At 42.5% G+C, this 27,120-nt stretch overlaps 3 protein-coding genes across 3 annotated transcripts in view; 2 read left to right on the top strand and 1 right to left on the bottom strand.

Annotated features, from left to right (window-relative positions):
* Positions 1-137: 137 nt before the first annotated feature.
* Positions 138-15,729, bottom strand: LOC107396047 (protein sel-1 homolog 3). The gene is made up of 24 exons (XM_015975559.3): positions 15,336-15,729; positions 14,420-14,945; positions 14,189-14,315; positions 13,605-13,726; positions 13,307-13,422; positions 12,998-13,047; positions 12,744-12,867; positions 12,511-12,649; positions 12,200-12,346; positions 11,918-12,123; positions 11,652-11,831; positions 5,289-5,411; positions 4,947-5,087; positions 4,747-4,809; positions 4,491-4,667; positions 4,279-4,406; positions 2,266-2,349; positions 2,009-2,090; positions 1,703-1,778; positions 1,492-1,616; positions 1,195-1,316; positions 930-1,044; positions 645-708; positions 138-482 (listed from the first exon to the last, which is right to left on the bottom strand). The coding sequence occupies exons 1-24, from the start codon at positions 15,390-15,392 to the stop codon at positions 298-300; spliced, it is 3,279 nt and encodes a 1,092-aa protein (XP_015831045.3). The 5' UTR covers positions 15,393-15,729; the 3' UTR covers positions 138-297.
* A 69-nt stretch (positions 15,730-15,798) lies between these two features.
* On the top strand, positions 15,799-18,205 carry LOC107396048 (proteasome subunit beta type-11-like). Its single transcript, XM_015975560.3, has one exon. The coding sequence runs from the start codon at positions 16,088-16,090 to the stop codon at positions 17,213-17,215; it is 1,128 nt and encodes a 375-aa protein (XP_015831046.3). The 5' UTR covers positions 15,799-16,087; the 3' UTR covers positions 17,216-18,205.
* A 7,083-nt stretch (positions 18,206-25,288) lies between these two features.
* LOC107396061 (cadherin-24) overlaps positions 25,289-27,120 on the top strand; it is a 32,802-nt gene continuing 30,970 nt past the window's right edge. The window contains exon 1 of the mRNA XM_015975585.3: positions 25,289-25,748. The gene's annotated coding sequence lies outside the window, so the exon portion shown is untranslated. The remainder of the gene's footprint in view (positions 25,749-27,120) is intronic.

Raw genomic sequence — 27,120 nt, 5'->3', positions numbered from 1 at the left:
GACCTTTATCTTCAACACATCACCGATAACACCAGGGACAAGCCTTAATAGATGACTTATTAGAATTTAGCCAGCACACAGCCATCACTAAAGGTGCATTATTTGTGTTTTGCTCTTAAAAATGGGAGCTGGACAAGTTTGTTTTCTCCTTTTATTCCAGTGTTTCTCATCTTTAAATGAGTCACATGCCTAAAATACACAAGTTCTGTTACTCATGATGTAAACACTGCCCTGCCTGTCTGAAGCATCTGGGGATTTTGTTGTGGCTTTTGGATCACTTTGCTGGGGATTTGATCATCATAGGAGATGATAGAAGAGCATTGTCCAGCAGGCACACAGACACACACCAGACAGAGTCACAGCCAAGTCGCTGCTCAGCTGGAGCTGCTGTAGGACATTCACAGACAGCCTTGGGTTTTCCTCCACGGGTTGTGCCCCTAAAGATGCTCTTCCCCTCTGTGTGGCTGCCTTCCATTTGTGCTCTGTAGACATTTGAAGATGGTGGAACCACTTAAGAGTCAGATAGTTGTTTTTGACAGATTGATTTGTAGAGATCAGAGAAGCAGATGATGTCAATCAACATGTGGGCAAACTGCGCCATCTTGTGGTGAATGTCCACAAGTGCGCAAAGCATTAATACTTACCAAGGCAGGCCTGAAACGGCACAACAACAGCAAACACAATGATGGAGAGAATCGATGCATATGCCTATAGGGGGAAAAAAATCAACAATTACTTGGACATTTTTTCACATTTCCTCCTTAAATGCCAACATCTTGTTAATTTCCAGATTGTGTTTTATGTATATTCTGCATTTTAGATATTAAATGTATTAACTATCACAATAAAGAAGAGAAGCAGTGTCTCTGGAGAAGTGATTGTGTTTGTCTCCTGCTCCATACAGCAGGAACTGACTGGCTCATGCCTACCAAGAGGAGTTGTGCACGGTTCTGAGTCATGCTGCTCAAGGCTTTTCCCATCTGGAGTCCGAACAGAGCTAAAGAACAGGGTGCAACTGCATTCTCGTCCTCGAGCTGTGCACATCTTAGGAGATACGACAATGGAAGCTGTGTTACACGTGATTTCAGTTACATCATTAGTCCTCAAACAAAGGCTTATCTCATCACATCAGTGGCTGGAGATACTCGCATTACACAACTGATTAGTTTTACTGATGGTTTTAAAATAACACACCTTCCTAGGATCTTCTCCATCACAGAGTCCGGCTCGTCGTGGCGCGATGCATTGAACAAGTGGAGGGTGCTCTGTGGAAGAACGTAGCCTTCTCGCACTAAAACAGCCAAGTTGAACATTCCCTGTGTGAAAACGGAATTACACCAGTTGGCTGACTGGTTATTCACTCAGAAAGTCTCCAAATAATAACAACTTGTGATGCCGTTTGCTGTTTTTATTGCAGTGGGCCTCAGTCTGTGGAAGTTTAATTAAGTTTATCATAGGGTGATCAGATTACAGCTCAAGTAAATCTGTCACCTGAGGGCTGCCTGCTAGAGCTGCTCTGCTATACATTGATACGGCCTGCTCAGCCAAGGATAATGAGTCCTCTCGTGTGCTGGAGGATGAGGAGGAGTAGTAGTAGTCTCCCATTTTCAGCAGAGCTATGAAGAATAGACACATTTGGTGTTCAGTGACCAAACTGACAGGGAAAAGGGGGTTAAAGTAGAATAAAATGAGCTGAACTCACTGGGTGGATGAGGATCAGAGTTTAATAAAGAGAAGCTGTGATATCTCCTCTGACAGTCGTAACTGAGATTCAGCTCCTTGGTGCATGGTGGGAAAGTGCAGAGTAATAATGAAGGTTACATTATCACGCGCTAATAATTTCCCTCTGGCATACTTAAAGTGTGACTGGAATTACGTCTATTAGCTAAAACCATAAGTCCAATCATGGCACACTGACTGCAGAATTATCTAACAAATCAGATTAAACAATCAGGCAATAATCACATACACAAAGGGGTTTAACACCAAAGACGGAGTGTGTGTTTACCTCACACAGGTGTGCAGCGTTGATCTGGGCTAAGCCGAGACCGGTTTCAGCGGCTAAAACGTACTTCACCAGAGATTCCTGCCTGTTGTTTAAGCACACACACACACACACACACACACACACACACACACACACACACACACACACACACACACACACACACACACACACACACAATCTCTTAAAAGGGGGAACAAAACAGTAAAGATCAGAGAAAATTAAGTGAAATTCGAAGTGTTATTGAATTATGTTCCTACCAAGAACCCTGGAGGTAGGCCTGAAGGGCCTCTCTGATCGTAAATCCAAGGTGTCCGTTCTGTTCACAGACCTTTGTTAGCATTCTGAGCAGAGGGTGACAAATGGGTGATAAATTAAGGAATATGGTTGTCATGGTCTGCATCTGCCCCCTTCCTTTATGTGCCTCCTGGTGTCCTCCATCCCTCTCTAGATTCCCTCTTGTGTCCCTTTGTTCCCCAGCTCCTCTTGTGCTCCACTCCAGGTTCTCCCCTTGTGCTCTCTTAGCGCCCTCATGTGTCCTTGTCTGCATCCCTGTTATGTGTCTTATGTTGTAGCCCTTTGGCGCCCTCTTGTGTCCTTTTTCTGTGTGTCAGTTTAGTGTCTGATATCTTTTTTACTGTTTCCTCCCAGGTCAGCTCCAGCCTCGTTGTCCCCTGCTCAGTGTGTGTGTGTACTATGTCCTCCTCCAGCTAGTTTGTGTGAGTCCTTCCCTCTGTCTTTAGGAAATTGTTGTTTAGTTTTGTGTTAAGGTATTTGCCATCCTCTGTTTCTGTTTTCCCCATTGAGTTGATTAGAGTCACCTGCCTTCCCTCCAGCAGCTCACCCCACACACCTGCTTCCTGTTTCCCTGATTGCTCCTCCCAGTGTATTTAAGCCCTGTCTGTCTCTGTGTTCTTGTCGGTCCATTAATGTTTGTTTGTTGTTCTTGTCAGGCTTGTTCCTGTTCCTAGCTTCTAGTGTTCCAGTGTCTCTAGTCCTCTAGTGTTTTTATTGCTCAGTTAAGATTATTGGATTTTTGGGTTTTGGCTCCCTGCCTTTGGACTACTCCTAAATAAAGGATTTATTTTCATCATCTACCTCCTGCCTGGTTCATCTGGTTTTCTGCATTTTGGGTCCTAAACATCCTACTACACCAAATTGTGACAATGGTTTACTTAACATTAATCAGAAAGTTTTAGATGTAGAAGTAGTTCTTGATTTGTTGGGATCATTTCTAAAAGAAAAAAGCTATTAAATGTAAAGATTTAGACTTTCCTATCACCACTGCCTGTCATGACTGGTTAACCCTCTGGAGGCAGGTGTTGCAGATGTGCAACGTTGAAACCTGCCTACCTGGTTACTCCACATACGTGTTTCATGAGCATTTTTAAACTCAGAAGTACTCTGAAGGACTTAGTTATTCGTCCTTTTATCAAAACTTATTTTCAGCCTGAGAGGGTTAAACCAAAACCACTAATGCTGAGTTGAGTAACATTTTGCTAAATAAAATATCACTCGAGTCTTGGCTCTGTGCGTGTTAAAGATGGCCTTCAACACCAAAGTTCAGCTCACTACATTTTTCCTTTCTAGTTTGCTAAGGATCAACTTCCCAGCACCAAGATCATCATGGGTGCAAACCGTGGCTGTGGCCTCTTTGCATAGAATTAGCATGTTCTCCCAAAGCATGCGAGGATTTTCCACGGGTACTCTGACTTCCTCCCACAGATAAAAACATGTACGCTACTTTGGATGAAAGCATTAGCAGATTTAATAAACATAAGCTGTTGTGACCATCTTTCTGACGAGGTGTTTTGCTAAAAGACAAGGTTTACAACCAAGATCTGGCAGTTCATTCTTGGAGAATGAAACAGGGATGACTTAAGCTACTACGACTAGAAACTTCAGCTCAATAGTTGTAAAACTGACTGAGCCATAGCAGTTTTTATGCTGCCTACTGTCGATACGCGGTGGTGCTAATTTAAAATCATGTTTACTTCAAAAGATAATCATTTGCAGATCCGGTGACGACTCTCTGACAGTCATTAAATTAAAATATGTTAAGATTTAAAATAAAGCTGCTTTGAATTCAAAACTCTGCAGAGTCTCTCAAGGTCAGAGACTACTCTGCAGTGGCTATTACTTTAAATATGTAAATGCTGCTTTCTGACCTTGAATTAACCAGTGTCGTTGAAATTAGAAGGCAATGAGCTGCAGGCTGCAGTGTAACAGCCTATAACAATCACTTCTTCACCAAGTTAATGAAAGCCTCTTACATCACAGCCCTCTGCACATCCTGAGAAACCCCTTCTAGGCTTCCTGTGGAGAGATACCCCGCCACCTCCACCGAAGCAGCGGTGTGGCCGAGGCGAGACGCGTTCAGAAACAGCTCGAATGCAGCGCTCTGTGGTTCAGGAGGAGAAACAGAAAACAAGTGTAGGAGTCGGGAAGATGGCTGTGCTGTATAAAAACTGGATGAAAATCGAACCTCATTCCTCTGTGGCTTGTTGGGGTGTTTCCCACTCAGATGATAAACCCCCAAGTTGTACATCCCGTCATCACTCCCGTTTAAAGCAGCTTGTTCAAAGTATTTCACTGCTTTTTTGTGGTCCTTCAGCACACTCCCATGATACCAGCCTAGACCATTCAGGGCGTTAATTGAACCCTAAAGCGAGGAAGCAGACAGTGGTATTCGTGGTAGACTAAGACGGAGTAAACACAGCCATTGATTGCTTCTCGCTCACCATCGCTGCTGCTTTTTTCATAAGCTGAAAACCTTGAGTATAGTTTCTTTTCACACCCTGGCCCTGAAGGAATCAACATCAATCAGTGAATCGATAAGTGTCAAAACAAAGACAGAGCACACACACACACACACACACACACACACAAAGTACAGTGTTCAATTCAATCATAAAACAGGGTCTGTATAATTCTGCCCAACCTTCATTAGTAAGAGGGAGTAGTCGTACATCGCTGAGGGATCCTTCATTTGCATAGCACTTCTCTCAATCCACTTCACCGCGCTCATCGTGTCTTTTGAGACTCCGTTCTGTCCCCAGAAAAGCATCATTCCCAGGCGCCTCTAAAGTTAATGGAGTTTGTATTAGTCTGCTTTGGACACCGGTGTGACCACCGATCACAAAGGAGAACATTTACAAAAAGAACAGAAGAACTAAGAGACCTCTTTCCCCTCTATGCTTTTATCCATCTTCCTCAGACACAGAGCTCATCTGAATAATAAATCTGATTAAAAACTCGGATCAGCTTTGTGCATCACTCAAACCTGAGATTCCAGGTCTCCACGATCTGCTTGGAATTTCAGAAACTGAAAAGCATCGCTTGTCTCCAGTGTCAGGCTCTTTAAATCCTCCTCCATGCCTAAATATATGAATTCCGGCCTGTACTGCTGCAGAAAAGACAAACACCCAGGTAAATCACCGTTCATGAAATTAGTATTTTTGTTGCTAACAGAACTCTCACTGTAAACAGCTGAAGCTGTTCAAAGATTGCTCTTCAAGGGCAACATTATCATTCATTTATTAGATAAATCAAACATCTAATCACTTCTAATCAAATATAATGATCAGTATTAATTAAAAATACTATCAGAACAAAGAAGAGTAGAGGAAAGACACCCTCCCAATCTGAACTGGTGCACTTTCTTCTGCACTTCTCTTCCTCAAGTTTCCTCTTTGGTGAAACTTCCACAGGAACAGTTCTGCCGTTTACTGTCTCCTCAGCAGATGGAGCAGCCATGTCTCTCTGGTGTTTTCATACACATCTCTTCATTAGATGCATCTTATTGAAATACTGATAGAAAAAACAGGAAATCAGCAGGAAGCAGACTGTTCTCATGGCGAGCTCCTTATCTAGGAGTGCTCTCTTGCATTCATCAACGCAGCTTTATTTTTAAATTAGGATTTAAGACCTGCCCATTCCCGCATTACTGTGGCCTCTTCAACAAACACATTATTAATCATATTTCAGGCACGGTGCATTTTGAAAGGCTGTTGCCCAGTGTACAGCATGTTTGTTTGAATGCCTGTTTAATACAGTGCAATCAGACATCTGATATAAATTTTCCAATAAAATGCCACATTTAATCTCTTCCTTGCTAAAAGGAAATAAGAAGATCAATAGTACTCCCATCTGTTGGAAAGAAGAGGCAACAGCTAGTGGGAGTGTTTGTGAATACAACAAAACCTGTCTCTTACACGGCACCAATCATCGATCCACTGGGTTCAATCTCTACTAAAACAGTTTAATCCAGAAATGGTCAAATTTTAGGTATTGTTTGACCATCTAACATCTGGTCTGTGTTCCCTTTAAATCACATATGTCAGAGTCAAGGCCCACGGGCCAGATGCGGCCCGCGGAGCATTTTTATGTGGCCCGCGGGATAAATATCAAAAATATATTAAAACTGGCCCGCTGGCCGATTTTAATGCAAAGACTTCAACTCCCATGATGCTTTGCGGCGTCAGCGCAGAGCCGACGCGCCCCCTCCTTTGTGTTTTTTCCAGCGCCTGCTGCTGGTGTGCAGCTCCGCTGTCTCGGACAAACTACACTCCTCTCACTCAGCGCCGAGTTCACTCAGCTGTTTTCTGACGTTGAAGCCCAGAAACGGAGATTCTAGCCGCTCAGTAATGTGTTCACAACTGAAAGAGAAAGTTTTCCAACTAATGTCCAGACAGAGCTGATATAACTCCAGCGAACAGCGACACGCTCAAACCAGCACGGCTCTGTGGTCGTGTTTCCTCCCCGACACACAACAACGTGGTCAAGCTGCTCAGACATGTTCATCAGCACAAACCTATGTGAGCACCTGTTGTCATCTAATGTTGTCATTATTATGATGAAGATGAACAAAACAACAGGAGTCTCCTCCTCAGCTCAGATCAACCCCATGATGCAGGTATCTGGCTGGAACAGGTGAGCATCACGGTAAACCAGTGGAGCAAACTGAGCTTTAAATATGTTGGTTTTCTGCTCTTTTTCTGCTCCAAAACATGAAAGTTAACAGGTGAGATGTTGCATTTTCATTTAAGATAAAATGATATTTTATTTTGTTGTTGGCCCGTGAGAAAAGATTTAGCCTACAGTAAACAGGAAGTGGAAAGGCTGCAGATAGATGAATAGAATAGAAAATCCCTTTATTGTTCCTCAGTGGGGAAAGCTAGACGTCACAGCAGCGATGACACGTATTACAGGAGAAAAAAGGAGAATAAAAAAATAAGAAAAATGAATAAACAAAAAAACATGAATCCTGAATAGATTTATAAAATGCTGATTATACCACAAGTAATGAATACCACTGATGCCTTTTATTTAAAACGGACTTGCTAGTGTGTCATTTGGTTATTCCACATTCAGTGTTAATGCAGAAATAAGTTTGTTTCCAAATTTAAAGGTTCAAAATTGCATATATGTTGATAAAGAAAATGTACAAATTTGCCGTCACTTTTTCAAAAAATATTAAGTTTGGCCCTCGACTCCGTCCCAGAGTTTCATTTCGGCCCCGTGTGAGTTTAAGTTTGACACGCCTGATTTAAATCATCCCACCAACTGGAGCTCAGAGCCTTCAGCTCTGACAGAGATAACGAAATGTCAGCAATAACATTCTCTCCTCAAGGTCCCTCACAGCAACACGTTCTCACTCCCAGCGCGTCAAAAACAAACGCTTGGTCAGCCACCCTCCGCCTCAGACCCCAGACGCCAAAAGTGCCCTTTTTTGTTACTTATGTGCGAACAGGGTTTTTTCCCTTTTCTAACTGCAGATCCCAACGCAGCGTAAAACTGACGTGATGAGATATCCGCTGATGCGGCACCGAACCAGCTCGTTTAACCGCACCTAAACCTTAACGTTTTGCTATTTATAAGCTTCCCCTCATCCTCATCCTAACCTTAACCCTCTTGCTACCTAAAGCGTTAAGCCTGGTTTATGCTTCTCCGTCAGCTCCGCAAGGGACAGACACGCACGGATTGACGGAAGCGTTTTGCTCTCATACTTCTCCGTCTCCTGGAGAGTGTTGCAAAGCAATTGCCCGGCAGGACAACAGAGGGCATAGCGCTGTTCTTTGGTATCCTGTCATGTATCGGTCCAAGATCGTGTGTTTATTTTGTGTTTTTTGTGTATATAAGAGACTTTTAACACGGACATATTTGTCTCTCATTCTCCCACCGCTTCATGCGCTCCCCACCTCTAAACCCACGTTTCCTGTTATTTCCGTCCACAAATAAAACGCTTGCTGCGCATCTTTTCACTCCTCCAATCACGGGAGAATTAAACGTTCATGTTTTTAGAGTTTTTTAGCGAGGTATTCTTCAAGCTTCTCCGTGGCTGCCACTAGTTAAACTCGGCTCTCTTTGCAATGGCGGCGCTGTAAACAACAGCGGCGTCCTGACCAATCACAAGCTTGCGTAATCCGTCTCGTTCGACGGATGTTTAAAAAAGTGGGCTCGACTCCGTACGTACTTGCGTGCCCTACGCAAGGACGGATAATGGCGTTGCGTGTCTCCGCACTGACGCAGACGGAGAAGCATAAATCAGGCCCTCACTCTCACTGTGATCAAGCGTTTGTTTCCCACGCATTCTGACTGTGAATTTTCGTATTTGCTGCCCAAGGGGAACGTTAGAACATATCATCTGGCGAGGGGGAGGTTACAAATACCCTCTACTTTTAACCTCCACCTTGGTAGCTGAAACCTCCCCCTCGCGTTGGCTCGGTCCCAACCCGACCAATGACGAGGTGGCTCCCGCCGTTCACTTCCTAGAGCCGGCTTTTAGAGCGACCGACACATCACTAACGTGTTCGCTAGCAAGATGGTTAAGGTTAGGATAGGGGTGAGGGGAAGGTAAAATAAGAGGATAAGGTTAGGGTGAGGTACAATGAGCTTGTTTGGTGCCCTGGCTGCGGACATCCCATCGCGTCAGTGTAACGCTGCACTGGGATCTGCAGTCAGAACCCCTTTTCGCACATAAGTTACGAAAAAGGGCACTTTTGGCGTCAGGGGTCTGACGCGGAGGGTGGATGACCTAGCGTTTGTTTTTGACGCGCTGGGAGTGAGAATGTGTTGCTCACAGAGTACCCTCTTAACTAAGACACTTTGCTTCACAGAAGAAAAAAGAAAGAAGATTTTAAAATTAAATATTAACTTCTAAAACTTATATGCCAGATAATCATTAAATAAACGTTTGTTTATTGCTACTTATAGCAATTATAAAATAATGAAATGTTTCATTAATCTGTGCTCAATGATATATGTTTCAGCATGTTTACTTGACAAAGTCACAACCATATGCAACTCACACAAGAACAAGTAAGGTACAGTTAACCCTTTAGGCGCCATAGTTTTTTCAGTAAAATATGATTTTTACATCACTATTTAAAGAGCTTGTAGCTGAAATCTGGTTAGAGATAGAGGAATATTGTAAATTAGAAAATCTTCAGTATGAGCCAAATTTTGTTATAGGAACAAATTCAGTCACGTAATTTGCATATTATGACGTCATCAGGTGGCAGCCATATTGGATTGCATCACATTTGCAGATTTTAGTATTTTTTTATGTTTTTGTCTTATTTTCTTAGTGTTGTTATTGTTTATGATACATATATACATATTCCTATGTAGACACATATAACTATGTATGTATGTATATATAATATTTATTACTTTAATGGTATTTTGTTATGTTTACTGCGAATCGGTGCTTCAGTGTCATGAACACATTTCATTCATCCCTTCTTTGGTTTATTTTGTTTATAATTGTTTTATATATATATATATATATATATATATATATATATATATATATATATACATATATATCGCTTAGTTTCAGTTGTGATGAGGGTCCAGAATTCCTCATCCAAATAAACTGACAAAATATCAATGTGTTCTGAATTTGACCGATCCCTGTCTCCACATATCCAGCTGGCTCATCAAAATGCCTGATCCACTTGGAATACTGTTCCTCTTCTCCCAAACTAACCCAGCCATCATCATTATTATTGTCACTGAGGCTGTGTTGGGCCACCCCCCTGCAAGCAGTGATTTTTTTCCCACGGTTCCTCCCCCTCCTGCTGCAATTCCCGCGGTTTACACCCCCGGGGCTGAATCGATCACCAGCGGAGTTTTCACCGGCCCATCACCACCACCACATTCCCCCTCCTGGTGTAGTGTTGTGCTACTTCCTGAAATAGGTGCATTTCAGCTTTTTTTTCTTCAGAGTACAACTTATAAGACATTCATTCCTACTAGGGACCACTGCAAAAGTATTAAGTAAATAAGTGTACCACACCTTTGGGTTCAAATGCACTTAGGTTATGCAGCAAGACAGTGATCCATAGCACAGGTCCAATCAGCATGGCTCAAAATAACAAAATTAAGGTTTTGGGGTAACCATAATGAATTGAAACTCTGAAGCATGACTTAAAAATATTGCTTATAATCAAAACTCCTTGAAATGTTGCTGAATTAAATTAATTCAGCAAAAAGGATGGACCAAATACTTTTTCAAAGCACTGTAGATTGACTGTTAAATTGACAGCTTTGCTTTTAGACTCAGCTCTCTCTTCGCTGAGGCAAATCGGTATGTCTGCCTAATCCATCCATCAATGTCCTGCTCCTGTCTGCCCTTACTCGTGAACACAACCTCAAGAAATGTGAACTTCTCCATCAGCATCAGTGACTCATTCCTAATACGGAGACAGCATTCCACCTTCTTGTGGTTGAAGACTACGACATCAGACTCAGAGGTGCTGGTAACTCCAAAAGGTTTCTAGCCATTTTCTGGTTTGGAATAGTTTACAATAATTGATGAACACCTGGCCTTTAAAGATCATGTTGCCTCTGTTGCTCGTTCATGCCGCTTTGCGCTGTACAACATACGAAAGATCAGACCATACCTAACACAACATGCCACCCAGCTCCTGGTGCAATCTACTGTCATCTCCCGCCTCCATTACTGCAATGTCCTTCTAACTGGTCTTCCAGGCTGTACTGTGAGACCTCTTCAAATGGTCCAGAACGCAGCGGCGCGTCTGGTCTTCAATCAGCCTAAAAGAGCACACGTCACCCCTCTGTTCATTGAGCTCCACTGGCTACCGCTAACAGCACGCATCAAGTTCAAACTGCTAACACTAGCATACAAAGTCTGAGACGGTATGGCTCCCATCTACCTGAATCCTCTTGCAAAGGCTTACGTCTCGGCCCGGCCGCTCCGGTCATCACAGGATCGTCGGCTAGCAGTGCCTACACCACGCTCAGGACAATCCAGACTCTTCTCATGCATCGTTCCACAAACAAGGAATGACCTTCCAAGCACTACCAGAACTGTGGCTTCCTTTTCAATTTTCAAGAAACTCCTGAAGACCCTGCTCTTCAGAGAGCATCTTCTAAACTAGCACCCTCCCTGCACCCGTCCCCCCTCTCTACTGTCCACTCCTTGTTCCCTCCTCTCCATGACTGATGTCAAGTTGTTGTTGTTGTTGTTGTTGTTGTTGTTGTTGTTGTTAGCCTCAAGGGCAACATGCCGATTATCACTTGTAAGTCGCTTTGGACAAAAGCGTCTGCTAAATACATAAACATAAACATAAACAATAATAACGTTAATGTTTATGAATAAATCATCAGTGGGTGTTACCTTATTTTCATGAGATCTGTAACTATCAATGCTGCACTGTCCTCCAATATTAGCATAGTAGCAATTAGCCATGTCCAAGTCTTGGGGAAACCCATCAGCTCCATGTGTGTGTTTATACCCAGCATGCATCAGGGCAAATCGGTCATCACCCACTGCACCAATCAGACTGTAGACATGACCCTGAAGCAATCAAAGGTCAGAATAAGGCTTGGAAGCACAAATGTGATAAAGTTGATTTTGAGGACACAAAGGGGCACTGAGTCTACCTGCTCCTGGTCGACTGGGTGACCCAAGCCAGAAAGGAAAATGGCGGCCAGCAAGAGAGATGCTCTGTGATTTCCAAAGCATGAGGATGCTTTTAATAACTCCAACGATGTAGCTGACATTTCCATTGGTGCTTCATGCTCTTGGAACAGTGTGCTAACTGCCAGGTGGAACAAGGTACCACCCAGGTTATTCATACCCAAATGTCCTGCAGAAACGGCAACCTGTGAGCTGTAACATAGACATTTAACGTATACCTCATCTGGTATGTGATTCTGTAACACCTGTTCTTATTCTATCCTCCTTTCTCAGCAAGAACTGAAACAGCACGCTGTATTTAAGCTGTGTTTCCAGGTTCCATGCCTCTGCACAGGTTTTATCTTTGTCTTGAAACTGAGCCCACAGTCCGGGGAAGTCATTGGTGCAGACAGCTGAAATAAAACAAACAAAAAATAATAAATACTATGCTGTCAGCCACATTCCTCACATACTCCATAGGTGTGCACTTGTAGCATTTGCACCCTCGATACTAGGTTTCTCTGTGGTGATTGGTTTCAACATTACATTAATAGGAAATATCAAAACAATATATCACTTTTGTTATTTGAAGACAGCTGGTGATCCTCAGATACTACTTGCAGAAAAGCGTTGGTAAAAGCTCTCATTTCCCGACACTCCAGGTGAGTCCGGTCCAGCTCCTGTAAGGTCGACTTGGGATGAAGTGGATTCTTTATCTGGGAAAGGAAACGTATCAAATTTGATACTGGAACTAAAGTGATTTAGCGGTAGGAAAGCCTCAGATGGGCGATAACATGAAATGAAAGTTACTTCTTTTGTTCCTAGACGGTGGTATTTAAAAGGCCCAAAGTATCCGCTGATGCCAGACATATATTTTCCTCCTCCAATCACAAAGTGTCCATCAGTGTCATCATAGTGGATGATGTTCTGAAATCTGTAAGGTATTTAATGTCTTTTAGAAGTACAGTCACACTCAGTGTGCAGCATAGTGCCCGGACCTGCTGGGTTGTTTTAAGGGCAGAAGTGGGGTTTCTGTATTTTACATGAAAAAAGCATTAACTTACTTGTATTCGAAGCTGCGGGTTTCATTGTCCCATGCTGCATTCAGCTGCACCTGAAAGCCAGACATAACAAGGCACCAGCTCAGGAAAATATATGAAGAATAATAAAATACCCAGTGAAGTGTGAACAAGTTGAATTGGAATCGCCCCGCAGTCTTCCAGTTGGAAAGAAACCATCTTTCAGGGTCTTACAGCTTTTCCAGAAGGAAACAAAAGCACCAAACAAAGCTCAGGAGAAAACAGACTACTAGCTCAATTTCAGGTTCTAATGCTCCTCTACCCACCCAGAACCACGAGTTGGGGTGCTTTTACCTTAGAGTCCAGTATGTAACAGTCCAATCTAATCCATTTCCACAGGGGCAACATTACGATTGCTCGGAACGCTTCATCTTCTCCGGTTGTCATGCGGGCCTGAATTATGAGGTCTCCTGAACAGAAGATATGACAGACATATATTTCTGCCAGAGGAAATCCAAAGCGCTTTATTAATACATAACACAGTTTGTTCCTGAGTCTCACAAAAACGCACATCATCCCTCACAATCATCTCATGGCAGCTGGGTCAAATCCTCTATGGCACTTTGTATTTACACACGCTGCTGTGGCCCACCTGTGTCTGTGAGCTGTATCAGGACAGAGTCAAACAGACGTTTCTGATTGACATGATGGACAATGCCACAGTGGTTCTTCTGACACCCTTTCAGCAGGTAGATCCACACGGAGAAGGCGACGCTGAAAACCAAGCAACGAGACGTGAGTTGACAAATCATTTCTTCATCCGCTGGAGCGTGAGGCCAGATTTAAAACGCTGTGCTGTCTGCTAAAAACTCCTGACCTTGCTGTCTTGCAATGACCGTGAATAAAAAGCTTATATGCTTGGGTGAAGAGGCTTGGTGAAGCTCATGAAGTCATTTATAAAAGCAGCAAATTAAAACTAAAAGTACAGTGTGCCTTTAACATGCCTGCACCAGAAGAGGAAGCCACCTCCGACCCTGAGATCTGTCAACCTCGACTTTGATACGGCACGTGTCACCGCAATAAGATTAAACATCTAAAAAGTTTTGATTTCTAAGCTTTTGGTGGAGCTTTTGCAGACACCGCAGGAGGCTTTTGTTCATGCTGTGAGTTTGGACTTCATACAGAATAAGTTAGAACTAAAGTGAGGCAAATTAGGAGTCGGTGAGTGAGGCCCACCTGGGCCGTGTTACAGCATGAAGACGAGCTCTCTCCAGGGCTCCATTGATGAAAGGCTGGAACCTGTGGACCACCCCGAAATTCTCACCGGTGCATGCCAAAGGGAATTTCAGCACATCAATTACATCTGTAAATAAGACAAACAGCAAAAGACTCTTCACAGGAGGTTTTGTTCTGCTCGGTCTTGGAAGGAGAGATTAGGAGAAACATGGATGTTTTTAGGAGTCTCACCTGACTCGTGAGGGCACTGAAGGATTCTGTTGTCGGCCATTTGCCCCAAGAGTTGAGCAGACCATGACAAACACCCAGTGGGGGGGGGACTTGGCCACACAGAAAGTGGCAGTACCTGCTGCACTTCATAAATCCTTAACATTGAACCATGCTGAGGGCTGATTTCACTGCCCTCTTCCAAATAATCCAGCCGAGCGCGAACCGTGGCGTTCTGAGTGTCCGACATGTTCCTGCTGGCATAGCGGTGATGATTTGAAATAGACTGGGGCAATCTGAGCAGCACCTGCTGGGTCTTGTACACTCGAGGTGTGCTGCTGGTCCATTTCCTCCTGAACACCACCAAATCTGTCTTCCTTAATGTTGACACCAAAATTTCCACTGCGAGCTGACACGGCCTGGAGCACTGATACCGCACACGGACCACTGAGCCATCTGCCACTTTGTCAGGGACCGACTCAAACCCTATGAAACTGTCAGGCAAAGTGTCACCACTCTCAGCTGAAATGGCTTGTAACACACACTGTCCCTGGGCAAAGTGGAGGAAAAACAAGGACACTGGTGAAGGTAAAGATAAAAACGGATGCTTTCTCTCAAAAACCAAAGAATTATTTCTCCAATCTTTGATAAGAGGTAGGAGCTTCGTATGATTCTGTCTGTGAAGACAAGTATTTTGTTTAGCTTTTTCCTCTTAGGGTTAGGGTTAGGGTTAGGGTTAGGAATGCTAGGCCTTTAACTAGATGACTTCATCGCTGAAAGCTACCGCTTTTATAATGTGTCTGTGTTTACTCCTGTGGCTGAACATGTTAACATGAAAGCAACAAATGCAGCTAGTTAACATTCTCAGTTTAAATGTAGTTAAAATAAAGGAATCACAGTTTCAGCTTTTAAAGTAGTAAAGCGTGATGTCGTAGCTTACCGACAGAAAAGAGGCAGTGAAGATGAGCCCAACAACAACAGGCAGAAAGACAGTCATTCCAAGTTTTTAAGTGAAGATCGGGTCAAATATGAAAACAGATCTTTAAACCGCAGATTCATTTTTTCTCCACTTAAAAGAGCTGCTCTGAGGAAAAGTATGAGACATCTGACAGCAGTTTCCAAACCAACAGGAGATGTGTAAGCGTACCGCCTCTATAATGCTGCATTACTGGTAATTCTGGTGTTGCTAGTTGAGCAACTGGCACCAATTATTGTAAAAGACCAACGCTGGAGATGGTTAGTCTGGATTTACTGGGTAACAAAAATGGCTTCGTTCATATTATTTGTTACTCTGACAGAGATTTCTACTTTCTTGACACTTCAGAGTTCATGTACATTTGTAGTACTCTAGCCAAGGCGTTAGCATCACGCCACGCTCTCTTTGGCTTACGCCCACACAAGACTTTGAAGAAATCTGAGGAGAAAAAACAACCTGATATCACAGCCAAGTTTAATTACCCATGAGCTGCTGGCTTTTATGTCTCAAAGAGAATGAAACATTGGTTAATGCTGATGATGGATGGAATTAGGCGATCACACACAAACATGAGCCCCGCCCATCTCCTGGTCTACATAAATGTTTCTACAGAGACACACCACAGCTCCGCAGTGTGAGGTAGACATCTGACACTGAAGTTAGTGTTTTTGAGCTTTTTCTGTGAGAATCAAAGAAATATCTAAAGTAATTTTTCAATGGCTTTGGAGGACCTGTGCCATTTCAGGGACATCTTTCAAGAGGACATAACCACAGAGAGATTTTCAATGCCATTTGAACTAAAGGAAGCCGGTCTGTCCTTCACAAATAACAGAAACCTGTTACATTTTTATATACCAGAGGTAGAGTATCTGGATGAAAGCCCTATCCAGTTTGGTCAAATCAACCTGATGCAGAGCGCGAGCGCCATCTCATCACAAGAGTCCCCCTCAGCATTCCCCTTACCTACAAACCTCCCATTTACTTCCTCTCAGACTGTGCCTCTTCCCTTCCCCATGGCCCACGGGACCACCACCTTGGCCTTCATGTTTCAGGGTGGTGTGCTGGCAGCCGCAGACACCCGCTCCAGCTGCTCTGGCCTTGTGGCGTGCCCGGCTTCCCAGAAGATCCTGCCCATTCACAGTCACCTGGTGGGGACCACCTCGGGAACTTCAGCTGACTGCATGCTTTGGAAGCGGATTCTGGCTCGAGAACTGCGTCTTTACCAACTCCGCCACAGTCGCCGTTTGTCTACGAGAGGAGCGGCCAAGCTGCTTTCACACATGCTTCACCCCTTTAAGGGGACTGAGCTCTGTGTGGCTGCCACACTCTGTGGATGGGATGGAGGAGAGCTGGAAGATGAGTGCCATGACCATGAAGAGAGTGCAGGAACTACAAAGACTCAAAAACCTGACCTGGGCATGACAGTAGGTCCCTCACAGGGCTCCTCTTTTACTCCACAGGACAGTTCCAGAAAAGCACGTCTCTCTGGACCCAGGCTGTTTTATGTATGCAGCGACGGCACTCGTCTGGAGGGAATGCTCTTCTCCGTGGGTTCAGGGTCCCCCTATGCCTACTCTATCCTGGACCAAGGTGTTCGGTGGGGTCTGACTGTGGAAGAGGCCACATCGGTAGCAAGAGAGGCTGTGTACAGAGCCACCCACAGGGATGCTTATTCAGGAAACTTTGTGGATGTCTTCCACATAACCTCAAAGGGATGGACTCGTAGAAAGCGTGAGGACTTGAAAGAAGAATACTACAGAGAAAAGGAAAGGCAAAGACTTGAGAGAAAGACACAACATGACATTCTCAGAGCAAACACAAGCAGCAGACACAAACCATCTTGAGGAGAAAAAACAATAAAAGAACAACAAACATTGGGGAGTATTTTGGAGCGACTAGACAGCGTCTATGGAGCAGACTTTAAATTAATGAACAAGACAGTCAGTCACATCCTCCCAGCTATTCCTCAAATGATTTGGTCATGAATATTGTTCCATTTAATAGACGCCCTGTTTTGTTTGAACTGATGATAAAATGTGCTCTAATGCTCTAACAGCGCGCTGCTGGCTGCCATTTTGATGTAGATGTTTAAAGATTATAAATCGTTTCATCATGTGAAGTATGAGATAATTACTACCTACTCAAGCATGTCGATCAGGCACATAAACAGAGAAAAGCAGACAGCCAGCCTGCAGGCTGAGGATCATTGTTCTGATGAATACGAGGAAACACTCGACTGTAGCAACAAGCAGGAAGGAGCTGGGAACTGATTTGTGTCTACCTTCAGAATACTTCCCAATTTACTTTGGCACATCAATAAATTAATGAATAAATTAAATTTGGCTGAACTAAACTTGGCTGTTCCCTTTGTTTGGTCATAAATAAAGATCATTATTCAAATTAAATTGACTTAGTAGAAAAAACCTAGTTTATTCTCAGTGTTTAGCTATGCCTTCTTAAATTTTAGATGCAAGTGCCGAAAGGTTTCCAGGGAAATTTCATGTAGAATAGATTTAGAGCGCATGGATCCTGATGAGACAAAATGTTGTTGCATACACGTATGATGAGGTCATTTATAAGGAATGTGATTATGGTGTCTGACGTGTTTTTTTATGCTAACGTATCCATATGTGTGCACCCAGTGTGTCTTCATGCTATTAACAGTGTAAAGTAAATTACATGCAGAGATGAGTGGAGATTTGCAACAGAACCACTGCAGCTGTGAGAGTCAGAAATGGCATGAAAGCCTTCCCCGAACACCCCCAACCCCCACACACAGGTTACAGGTTTGAAGCTCTACCGCTTTGCTCTTCTCTCTGTTTCAACAGAAAATACTTGTAAAATGAATGTTTTGGGACAGGAAAATGCTTTTAAAAAATTATTGTACCATTTTATCTTTTGTTTGTCATGTTTGAAAATGGTGTCCTGCAGTGGGACCATTAGCCCAGTGGCGCCCCCCAAGGGGTGGCCTGGGGGGATAAACCACCCCTGGTTAATTATATCACTGAGAATCAGCATTTTTTCAAGTATAAATCCTAATAGCTTTTGTGGATGTTTTGGTTGACAGAAGAAGGCAAGTGAAACTGTTTAAACATTCTAAAACAGCAATTTTTAAAAATTACTGAAATTACCATTTTATTTCTGTTTTTCAAAAGGTAAGTGTGGTGGATGCATAAGCCTAGTAATTTTTATTTGAAAGAAATAAAGGTTAAATATGGAACAATTTAATAAAAAGCTATATATTTCAAAAATAAGACATCCACGGGGTGTTTAGAGGTGTGCAGAATGAAGGTACAGTATTTTCTTTAAAAGATTTATTGGAATCAAATAATTATTTTGATGGGCACAACACTGGGTTTATGTTTACATCTAGCAGCTAACAGAGGGCACCATTGCAGGTTGCTAGAGAATCCGCTTGGCACTGTGGAAAATAGCGGACTCAGCAAGTCAAGCAGCTGCTTTGGAGCCCAGAAGATGTCATTATCCTTATCAGAAGAGGAGCGACCATGAAAGATCTACAACCAGAGTGAGTTTAGGTGAAACCTACAACAGATGGACCAACAAGAAACAGTTCACCATCAGCAGTGAACCTGGTTCTGTTGTTGCAGCTTCAACCTCCACGCACTAGATGTTGCTTTAGAGTTCGTGTTCCATATTGCACTTATAGAGCATTGCCACACACAACTACTGCCTAAACTTTCCCAGACTTACCAGTAACCAAATTGTTGTGCCATCCCAAATTTTTCACTGACCCCATCTGGCCCCCCACATGAAATTTTTCTGGGGGCGCCACTGCTATGCCCACCCCTAAATATTAGCTGGCTCACTCATCAGCCAACTTTAGATAAACAAGTTAAGTTTGTGTAATCATTTTACAGAAACAGCTCACGAAAAGAGGAGAGGGCAGGCTTGAGTTGCAACATGTCTTTACTGACATTAATGTAGTTTTTGTCCTTCGCTGTGGAGACGATATCAAGGTCAAGGTCACATTTATTTCTAAAGCACACTTATTATTGCTTCTGCAACCCAAAGTGATGTACAACACAGAAGATAAAATCACAAGAAAGTATAACTAAAAACCATAAAACCATAAAAATAATAAATAATAAAATCAATAAAAATGAGAAAGTATGACAATGACAAAATAAAATCATGCTACATAAAGGCCAGGTTGAATAAATGAGTTTTAAGCAAGCACTTAAAGACATCCAGACTTTGTGAGGTCCTGATCTGCAGAGGAAGACTGTTCCAGAGCGTAGGACCGGCCACAGAAAAAGCCCCATCTCCTCTCGTCTTTAGGCGAGCCTTTGCAACTGACAATAAAAACTGTGAGCCCGACCGCAAATTCCTGGCAGGAGTGTAGGGTGACAATAAATCATCTACATAAGGAGGGGCCAGACCATAAAGTGATTTATAAACAAAAAGCAACAATTTTAACTGAATCCTGTAATCCACTGGCAGCCAGTGAAGGGAAGCAAGCACTGGAGAGATGTGATCATGCTTCCTTGTACCTGTTAAAAGGCAGGCTGCTGCATTTTGAACCACATATCTGTTATAAATTAAGCTAAAATTAGTCCAAAACAGATATTGCTATAATTTTTCTAAGAGTCCCATCAGCAGCACTGTGACAGCAGAGTGTCACCTCAGGGACATGGGCTTCTGGTAATGCTTGTTTTCTGTGTTCTGTCCAGGATGACTGGGTGATGTGCACACAATCAGTCTTCTGTTTATGAATGCATGTGTTAATTTTGTACTTTTGTTTGAGTTACCTGGAGTTTCCCATGGAGTCTCACACCTGCAGCTCATCTCCTCAGGAAGCCTCATCAGCACTCCTGGGATCTACCAACTCCCAAGGGAGGGGAGATTCATGTTTATGCTTGGCGAAATTAGCAGAGAATCAATAAAAACCAAGTCTGATAATGCAACCAACTTGTTTTATCATAAAGTAATTACATAATACGGCCAGGGCTGCACTTAAAATATATTTTCTACTTTTCTCGTTTCCTAAAATGATTGATATCGATCAATGGGTTTTTAAAATTGATACACCTTTTTTCTATATTGTCCATCCCTGGAAACAAAGTAGAATCCAGCTTCTGTTGTTCATTTGTTGTTGTTATTTATGGAAACTAAATGTATCTGCAGGGCTTTAGGCCCAGGGCAGAGTTTTAGACCTCCGACCAAACCACATCCAGACCTGTTAATAATAATGTGTATGGATAGGAAGTTTGTAATTATGATTTAGTTATTTGAGTTACCTGAATTGATTAGACTGGTTAGCAGTGGTGGCTGGTGAAAAATATTTTTGGTGGGGCTGTGCTATTTTTTTTAAACAAACTTGTGCTTTCTGAGCTTTGTGCACAACTTCATTATTTCCTGAATTAAGCACAGCTCTTTTATTTCCTGTCTTACATCATTGGACAAACTGATTAATCCAGGTGTGTCTGACTATTGGCACGCTGCCTTGCAGACCAAGGTTGAAAAATACTGCATTAAATTGCACATAAAATAACATGACCATAAATGGTAAATAGGCAATGCAAGAGGCAAGTAACAAAAACATTTTGTTTAATTTCAACACTTGAGTGAACACGAAAAATTATGAGCAGGTCACTGTTACAGTAATGGTAGTAAACACCACTTAGACAAAATGCCAGAAATTTACACTGTTAGGACTTATGGAAAGTGGAAACACTTTCATAGGAAATAATGTCATCAGTATCCTCTTACAAATGTCATATTTCCCACTTTTTGGGACAATAAAACATTTCTGATTCTCAATGAGATGTTTTTACTTCAAATGTAAAACATCTCATTGAGAATCAGAAATGTTTTATTGTCCCAAAAGCTGGGAAATTTGTTTGCTGCAGCAGAAGTGTAACAAGTAAAATGGAATCAGATTGATGTATGTACAAATTTACTTGAAATACACATTTACATGATTAAATATGTATAATAGGTATGTGTGTTGAAATTATTTTCTACAGTTATTGCACATTAAACATGTTATTAAACAAATGTCCCGGTTTGTGGGACAACCAAGGATTTCTGATTCTGATTGTCTTGTTTACAGAAATGTAATGTACAGCTTACCTCTGCACCCAGCTGCTGTTCTCCCTGTCCAAACGTCCTCCGTTTCTTTGTTGGCTGCTGCACTGATGCGCTGCATTCCTCAGTCAGAGAATGAATGGAGTCCCCAATGAGACACAAGTTCCACATCCACCTTCTGTGGATCCCAGCCGTTTTGAATAACAAACACAGAAAGCAAAATAACGCATTAGCGTGATTGCATCCAGCTAGCCACTGCTTCCTGGTGTACCAATTTTGGGAGAAGCGTTGTGAGTACAGTTTACCCTTCTCCTCCTCCTGCTGGCTTATCTTTACGTCGGGCTGATCTGGTCCAAGCTCTTTGACATTAAGTTTTTCCACCATAGTTCTCCTCTCGAACGGATACTGGAGAAGAGACCGAACTGAATTCAGTGGCTGCTGAGATCCGGTATCCATGTTGTAGGCGCACTGGCGTCCATGTCTGCGTCTGCTCCATGACCGTCACGAGTCACGACCAAAAACGTGCTGGAGTCGAGACTCTCCGAGTTCTACCGAACACCAACGAAAGCCTTGGCGGTAGCTCTATCGCCCATCATGCTTCTGAAACGTTCTGAAACAACGTCGACGCTGATTGGATACATTCCCATTCCTACCCTTTGATTTTCTTGTCAGCAATTGGACAGCTGGTCTCGTCCTGTTTGGGCGATTGAAAAACAGCACACAGCCTCCACCGCTCGGCAGAGACCGGCAGAGACCAACATATATATATACATACATATATATATATATATATATATATATATATATATATATATATATATATATATATATATATATATATATATGAATTATTTTTGTTACAAAACACACAATTAACTTAGAATATGTGATTATTGTTAATTTTATTTATTTATTTTTTTAAATAAAAATTAAAAACTGTGGGGAAACTGGGAGGGCGGCGCCCTATCGCCCTCTACTGGCCAGCCGCCACTGCTGGTTAGTTTGTGTGTGTGTGTGTGTGTGTGTGTGTGTGTGTGTGTGTGTGTGTGTGTGTGTGTGTGTGTGTGTGTTGTGTGTGTGTGTGTGTGTGTGTGTGTGTGTGTGTGTGTGTGTGTGTGTGTGTGTGTGTGTGTGTGTGTGTGTGTGTGTGTGTGTGTGTGACACCTGGTGTGTCTCAAATGTCTTTCTGTTTTTCTGGATAGTGTGTCTTGTGCTGTGATTAGGTTAAAGTTCCTGTTAACTTTGAAGCTGCTCCAAAATAAAATGGAGTTTTCAGTCTCATGAGCAGTGCTTCTCTGGCTGGTCCCTGACAAGCACAATGAAACCCTATCCAAGCTTTCCAGAGGTGCCACTGCTCCTGTTCATGAAAACCTTTTGTTCGGTTTCGGCAGTTTCCTCACTTTCCTTCCGAGAGATGAGCAAACTTCCCAGAATTCAACCAAAACCCTTAATGTCACATACGCAGTCCCAGAAGAGCACCTGTTTTATTATCACTCATCTATAGGAACTCTGAAACCTTAACGGGGAGAACTTAGCTAAGAATATTCTCTGACAGCTCCCTCTCTCACTGTCTTGCTTTGAGCTCTTAAGAGAGCATGTTTGTTCTTCATGAATATAAAACTCACTGCAAACACCCCCAAATCCTCCGTAGCAGGCTGATTGGAGCTTCACTTGGTGTTGTGCTTGCTCAGTAGTTTAATAAAGCTCTGCACAAGGCTGGATACCAGAGATCAGACGTGTGACCTTAGGGTCACCCTGGTCTTATCGCTACTTGCTTCTAAGTCATCACAATGATCAAGGCTGCACTATGTAGAGAACTGCCTGCTCAAACGGCACAGCTCAGCAGCTGTTTCAATGACTCAGATTTTAATCAAAGCGTACATGTTTTGTTTCCTTTAAAACAAAACATGCCCTTACCTATGGGAGATGAGCAGTAACTAAGGAACAATCACAGCTAACATTTGACCCTTTGAATCTAACTGCAAATGTCTGAACCTTTACCAAAATGAAAAAAGTTATTTTTGTTTAATGTCATTTCAAACTAAAACTTCAATACGTTGAGTCATAGAAATGTCTTTAAATAAAAAAACAGTAAAGCATTCAAAAGGAGGTCAGGAGCTTCTTGTTTTAAGCTAATCTGGAGAGCACTTTGTGAAATTTCACTTTCGTAGTACACCTCTGAGTGGCACTTTTCTAGTCAAGCTTCAGAGTCGAAAAAAACATTTTATTTGAATGATTACTATTCGGACCAGTCATGTTTAAGCAGATCACACAGAATAACTCAAGGGTCTCCAACTCATAGTTGCAAGAGCCTTTCTGCTCTCCTGTGGAATAAAATTTATCCAAAGCTGCAAAAAACTCTTGTAGCTTGACGCTACAATCTCAGAGGAACCCATTTTAGATGCCTCAGCAGAGGAGTAAATATATGGAATAATCCAGTTAACACCTTAAAAATGCTTTTTAAAATGATTAAAATGTAATTAGCAGTTATGCAGCACAAACTAAATGACATTTAAACTCATATGTGTGCAGTATACCTTGTCTTTCAGATAAGTGAAAGTCCAAATCTGTTGATGAAATGTATGTGATTACTGTGAATTTCCTTTCTAAATAATTGCAATTATTTTCTCATTTGCCAACTGTAAATTATTACTTGGCGCTTTAAGTTGTATTAGTAAGGTTTGGCTTTAGTGTTTTCCCTTCAGCCAAAACACTTCTCAGTCATTACTGTTTTGCTGTTTAAATGTTTCAAGTTAATTGTGTTGGTGTGAAGCTATTGACTGAAAAACAAACTAAAATATCAATATGAAAATAAGTCATCAGTGTAATGTTATTTTATATTTGTGAAAAATTCACAAGTATACCATTTTGAAACGTTCAGAGCAGGCTGGGCCAGGTTGTTGACTATTTAATGGTGACTCACATTTCTCCTTAGAACATGTTTTCCATCAAGTTTTTGCCAAACGAAAACCTTTGTTTCTGGCTTAGATTATCATAACGATGTATCATATTTCAATATATAAAATAATATGTTATGTGTGTCATTGCCTTTGCTGTCAGCAATGTGTTTAATAATGGATCTTAAATGAGTTTATTTTTTGAGGATTTCAGAAAAGGTTCACCAGTTCTGGCTGAAGGATGGTTTACAGAGAAAAACCAGAGAGTCGGTTTTGATATTTTGATGGTTTGTATAATCTGCCACTAGGATTTAAATCTTATGTTGGCCTAGTAAGGCTTCTCAGACAAAAACAAATAATTAGAAAGTGTTGAGATTGAAGTTCAAATGCTGAGGAAATAGTAAAATTATTATTCCCAGAAAAAAATCTGTAGGGTATTTCTAGAATAGCCAGATGAGCTGAATCCAATTCTGCTCCTAAACCCAACTCTTGTTTTGATTATAATTCAGGGTCCTGGGTGTACTTTTATCAAGCACAAATATTAAAAATGCATTTCTTTATTATTTTTACTCCTGCTCTTGGTGTTGATAATGTAACTCAAAGAACATCCTTCAACCCTTCACAATAAGAGTCTTGTACATACATGCTCCTCAAAACATCTAAAATATATGAAAACATGTTTTTATTCTTGTTTATCTCCAGTAAAACTCATGCTGCAGCTAAAACTGCGAATGCTAATAAATTATTTATAGGCTGTGTTCAGATCCCTGAGGCATGTTACAGTGTATGTGCTAAAATAAGTCGTTTTCATCCAAACCAATGGAAGTGACCTCACGTAGAGGATTTACACTGACTGTGCAGATGCCAGTTTCCCCTTTAAAAGAACAACAACTTCATTCTTAAAATACAATTTTTTATATATTTTTCTCTCAACATTTTGATTTTAATCTCAACACTTTCCTCTCATTTGTACATTTCTAAATGGCACTGAAATGCCGTCATACATCTTTGCAAAAAAAGAGCAGTTATGAACATGCAGCAGATGTATTTCCACATTCATTCGAGTCAAAGCTACAGAGAGCCACTGCAGAGGGACCATCGGCATATACAGAGGGGCCAAGAGCCAAGTGGCCACCAAGCTGCAGGTGGAGACTGAATAATAATTATTATTATTTATCAATAATAAGCAAAATCTTGTATTTTCTACAGGATTTCCGCTGAGGGACTCGTGTGACTCAGTGGTGACAAGTCAAAAGTAGTACAGGCTTTTAGGGGAACTGTTGATCTACTGGTACTAGCTAATGGAGAGAGGAGGACGCAGACACTCGGAGGGAGGAGAGACTGGGCTGAGTGGACGGACCTCACGTGGAGCTCGCGTGAACCTCGGCATCCCTTCACCACATTTGGTTTCAGCTCCGCCACCGCGAGCACGGTAAGCCCCGCTCTCCTCGGATCAAACACACACTTCTAGACGACACCAGAACTTCTCAGCCGACATCTCCACGTTGCCGTATTTCTGGGAAGCTTTCTTCCCTTCGACCATTCCTCTCTGCGTCCGTTTGAGCTGATTATCAAAGAAAAAAGCTCCTTTTTCCTCGTGTTTGCTTCTAGGGGCGAGCTTTTGTGGTCTGCTGGGGCTTGCGGGGAACGAAACTGTTCTCTTGGTTGAATGAGCTGAGCGCCTCTTTCTGACTGACCGACAGACGGCGGGGGATGTCAAGCCATCTTCCTGGATTTGTTTTATTTGATAAAAAGTTCATGTGAGCACGCGCGTGTTTGATCGTTTCGCCAAACTCACCTGCCGCGCGTGCCGGGATGCTCGCGCGCCTCAGCGGACCGTGGTCGTTGTTCGTGGCCGACAGCCTCCTTTCTGAAACGTCGCCTTCATTATAATAGTCAGCCCGAGTGTGTTTAATCCCATTAACATGCATCAAGTGGGTCATTCTTCTGTTTGCTCCAACTAGACAAGGTCAGGCTCCGGGCTGTGTGTGTGTGTGTGTGTGTGTGTGTGTGTGTGTGTGTGTGTGTGTGTGTGTGTGTGTGTGTGAGTGTGCGTGTGCGCGTGAGTGTGTGTGTGTGTGAGTGTGTGTGTGTGTGTGTGTGTGTGCGTGTGTGTGTGTGTGAGTGTGCGTGAGTGTGTGTGCGTGTGTGTGTGTGTGTGTGTGTGAGTGTGTGTGTGTGTGTGTGTGTGTGTGAGTGTGCGTGTGCGCGTGTGCGTGTGAGTGTGAGTGTGTGTGTGTGTGAGTGTGTGTGTGTGTGTGTGTGTGTGTGTGTGTGAGTGTGTGTGTGTGTGAGTGTGCGTGTGCGCGTGTGCGTGTGAGTGTGAGTGTGAGTGTGTGTGTGTGTGTGTGAGTGTGTGTGTGAGTGTGTGTGTGTGTGACTCACATAGAGAATGTAGTGTGCTGTTATCTTCTTTTGAAATAAAAACCTGAAGTGTCCTTAAGTGTTGATGTGCTGTCAGGGAACACCTCATCATCCGCAGCTGCCCCGTCTGCCTCTCATAAGTAAATCGACCGCTCAACCATGAGAGACATTTTTATTCGACAATTAAAGTACAAGCTGAAGACTTGCTCAGCACAATGTGTTTGCTGTGGTATCACTTAAGCTGTCTGAGTGTCAAAGCATGACAATAATGAGGTGACTGATGTGCTGAGTACAGTGGGCGTCTCTTCACCCGTCTGATCTGGATGGACTTAAGAGATTTGCTGGGGAGAATGGCTGAGAGGTCTGAACGCATTAAGACGAGTAGCAGAGGCAGAGAAAAGCCAGAGATGTGCAAATGGAGCCGAGTCCGTCCAGTAGTG

Source organism: Nothobranchius furzeri, chromosome 16 (genome assembly GCF_043380555.1).
Source record: "Nothobranchius furzeri strain GRZ-AD chromosome 16, NfurGRZ-RIMD1, whole genome shotgun sequence".
Lineage (NCBI taxonomy): Eukaryota > Metazoa > Chordata > Actinopteri > Cyprinodontiformes > Nothobranchiidae > Nothobranchius > Nothobranchius furzeri.
Note: the sequence above shows the minus strand (reverse complement) of the source record. Positions and strands in the feature narration are given on the sequence as shown.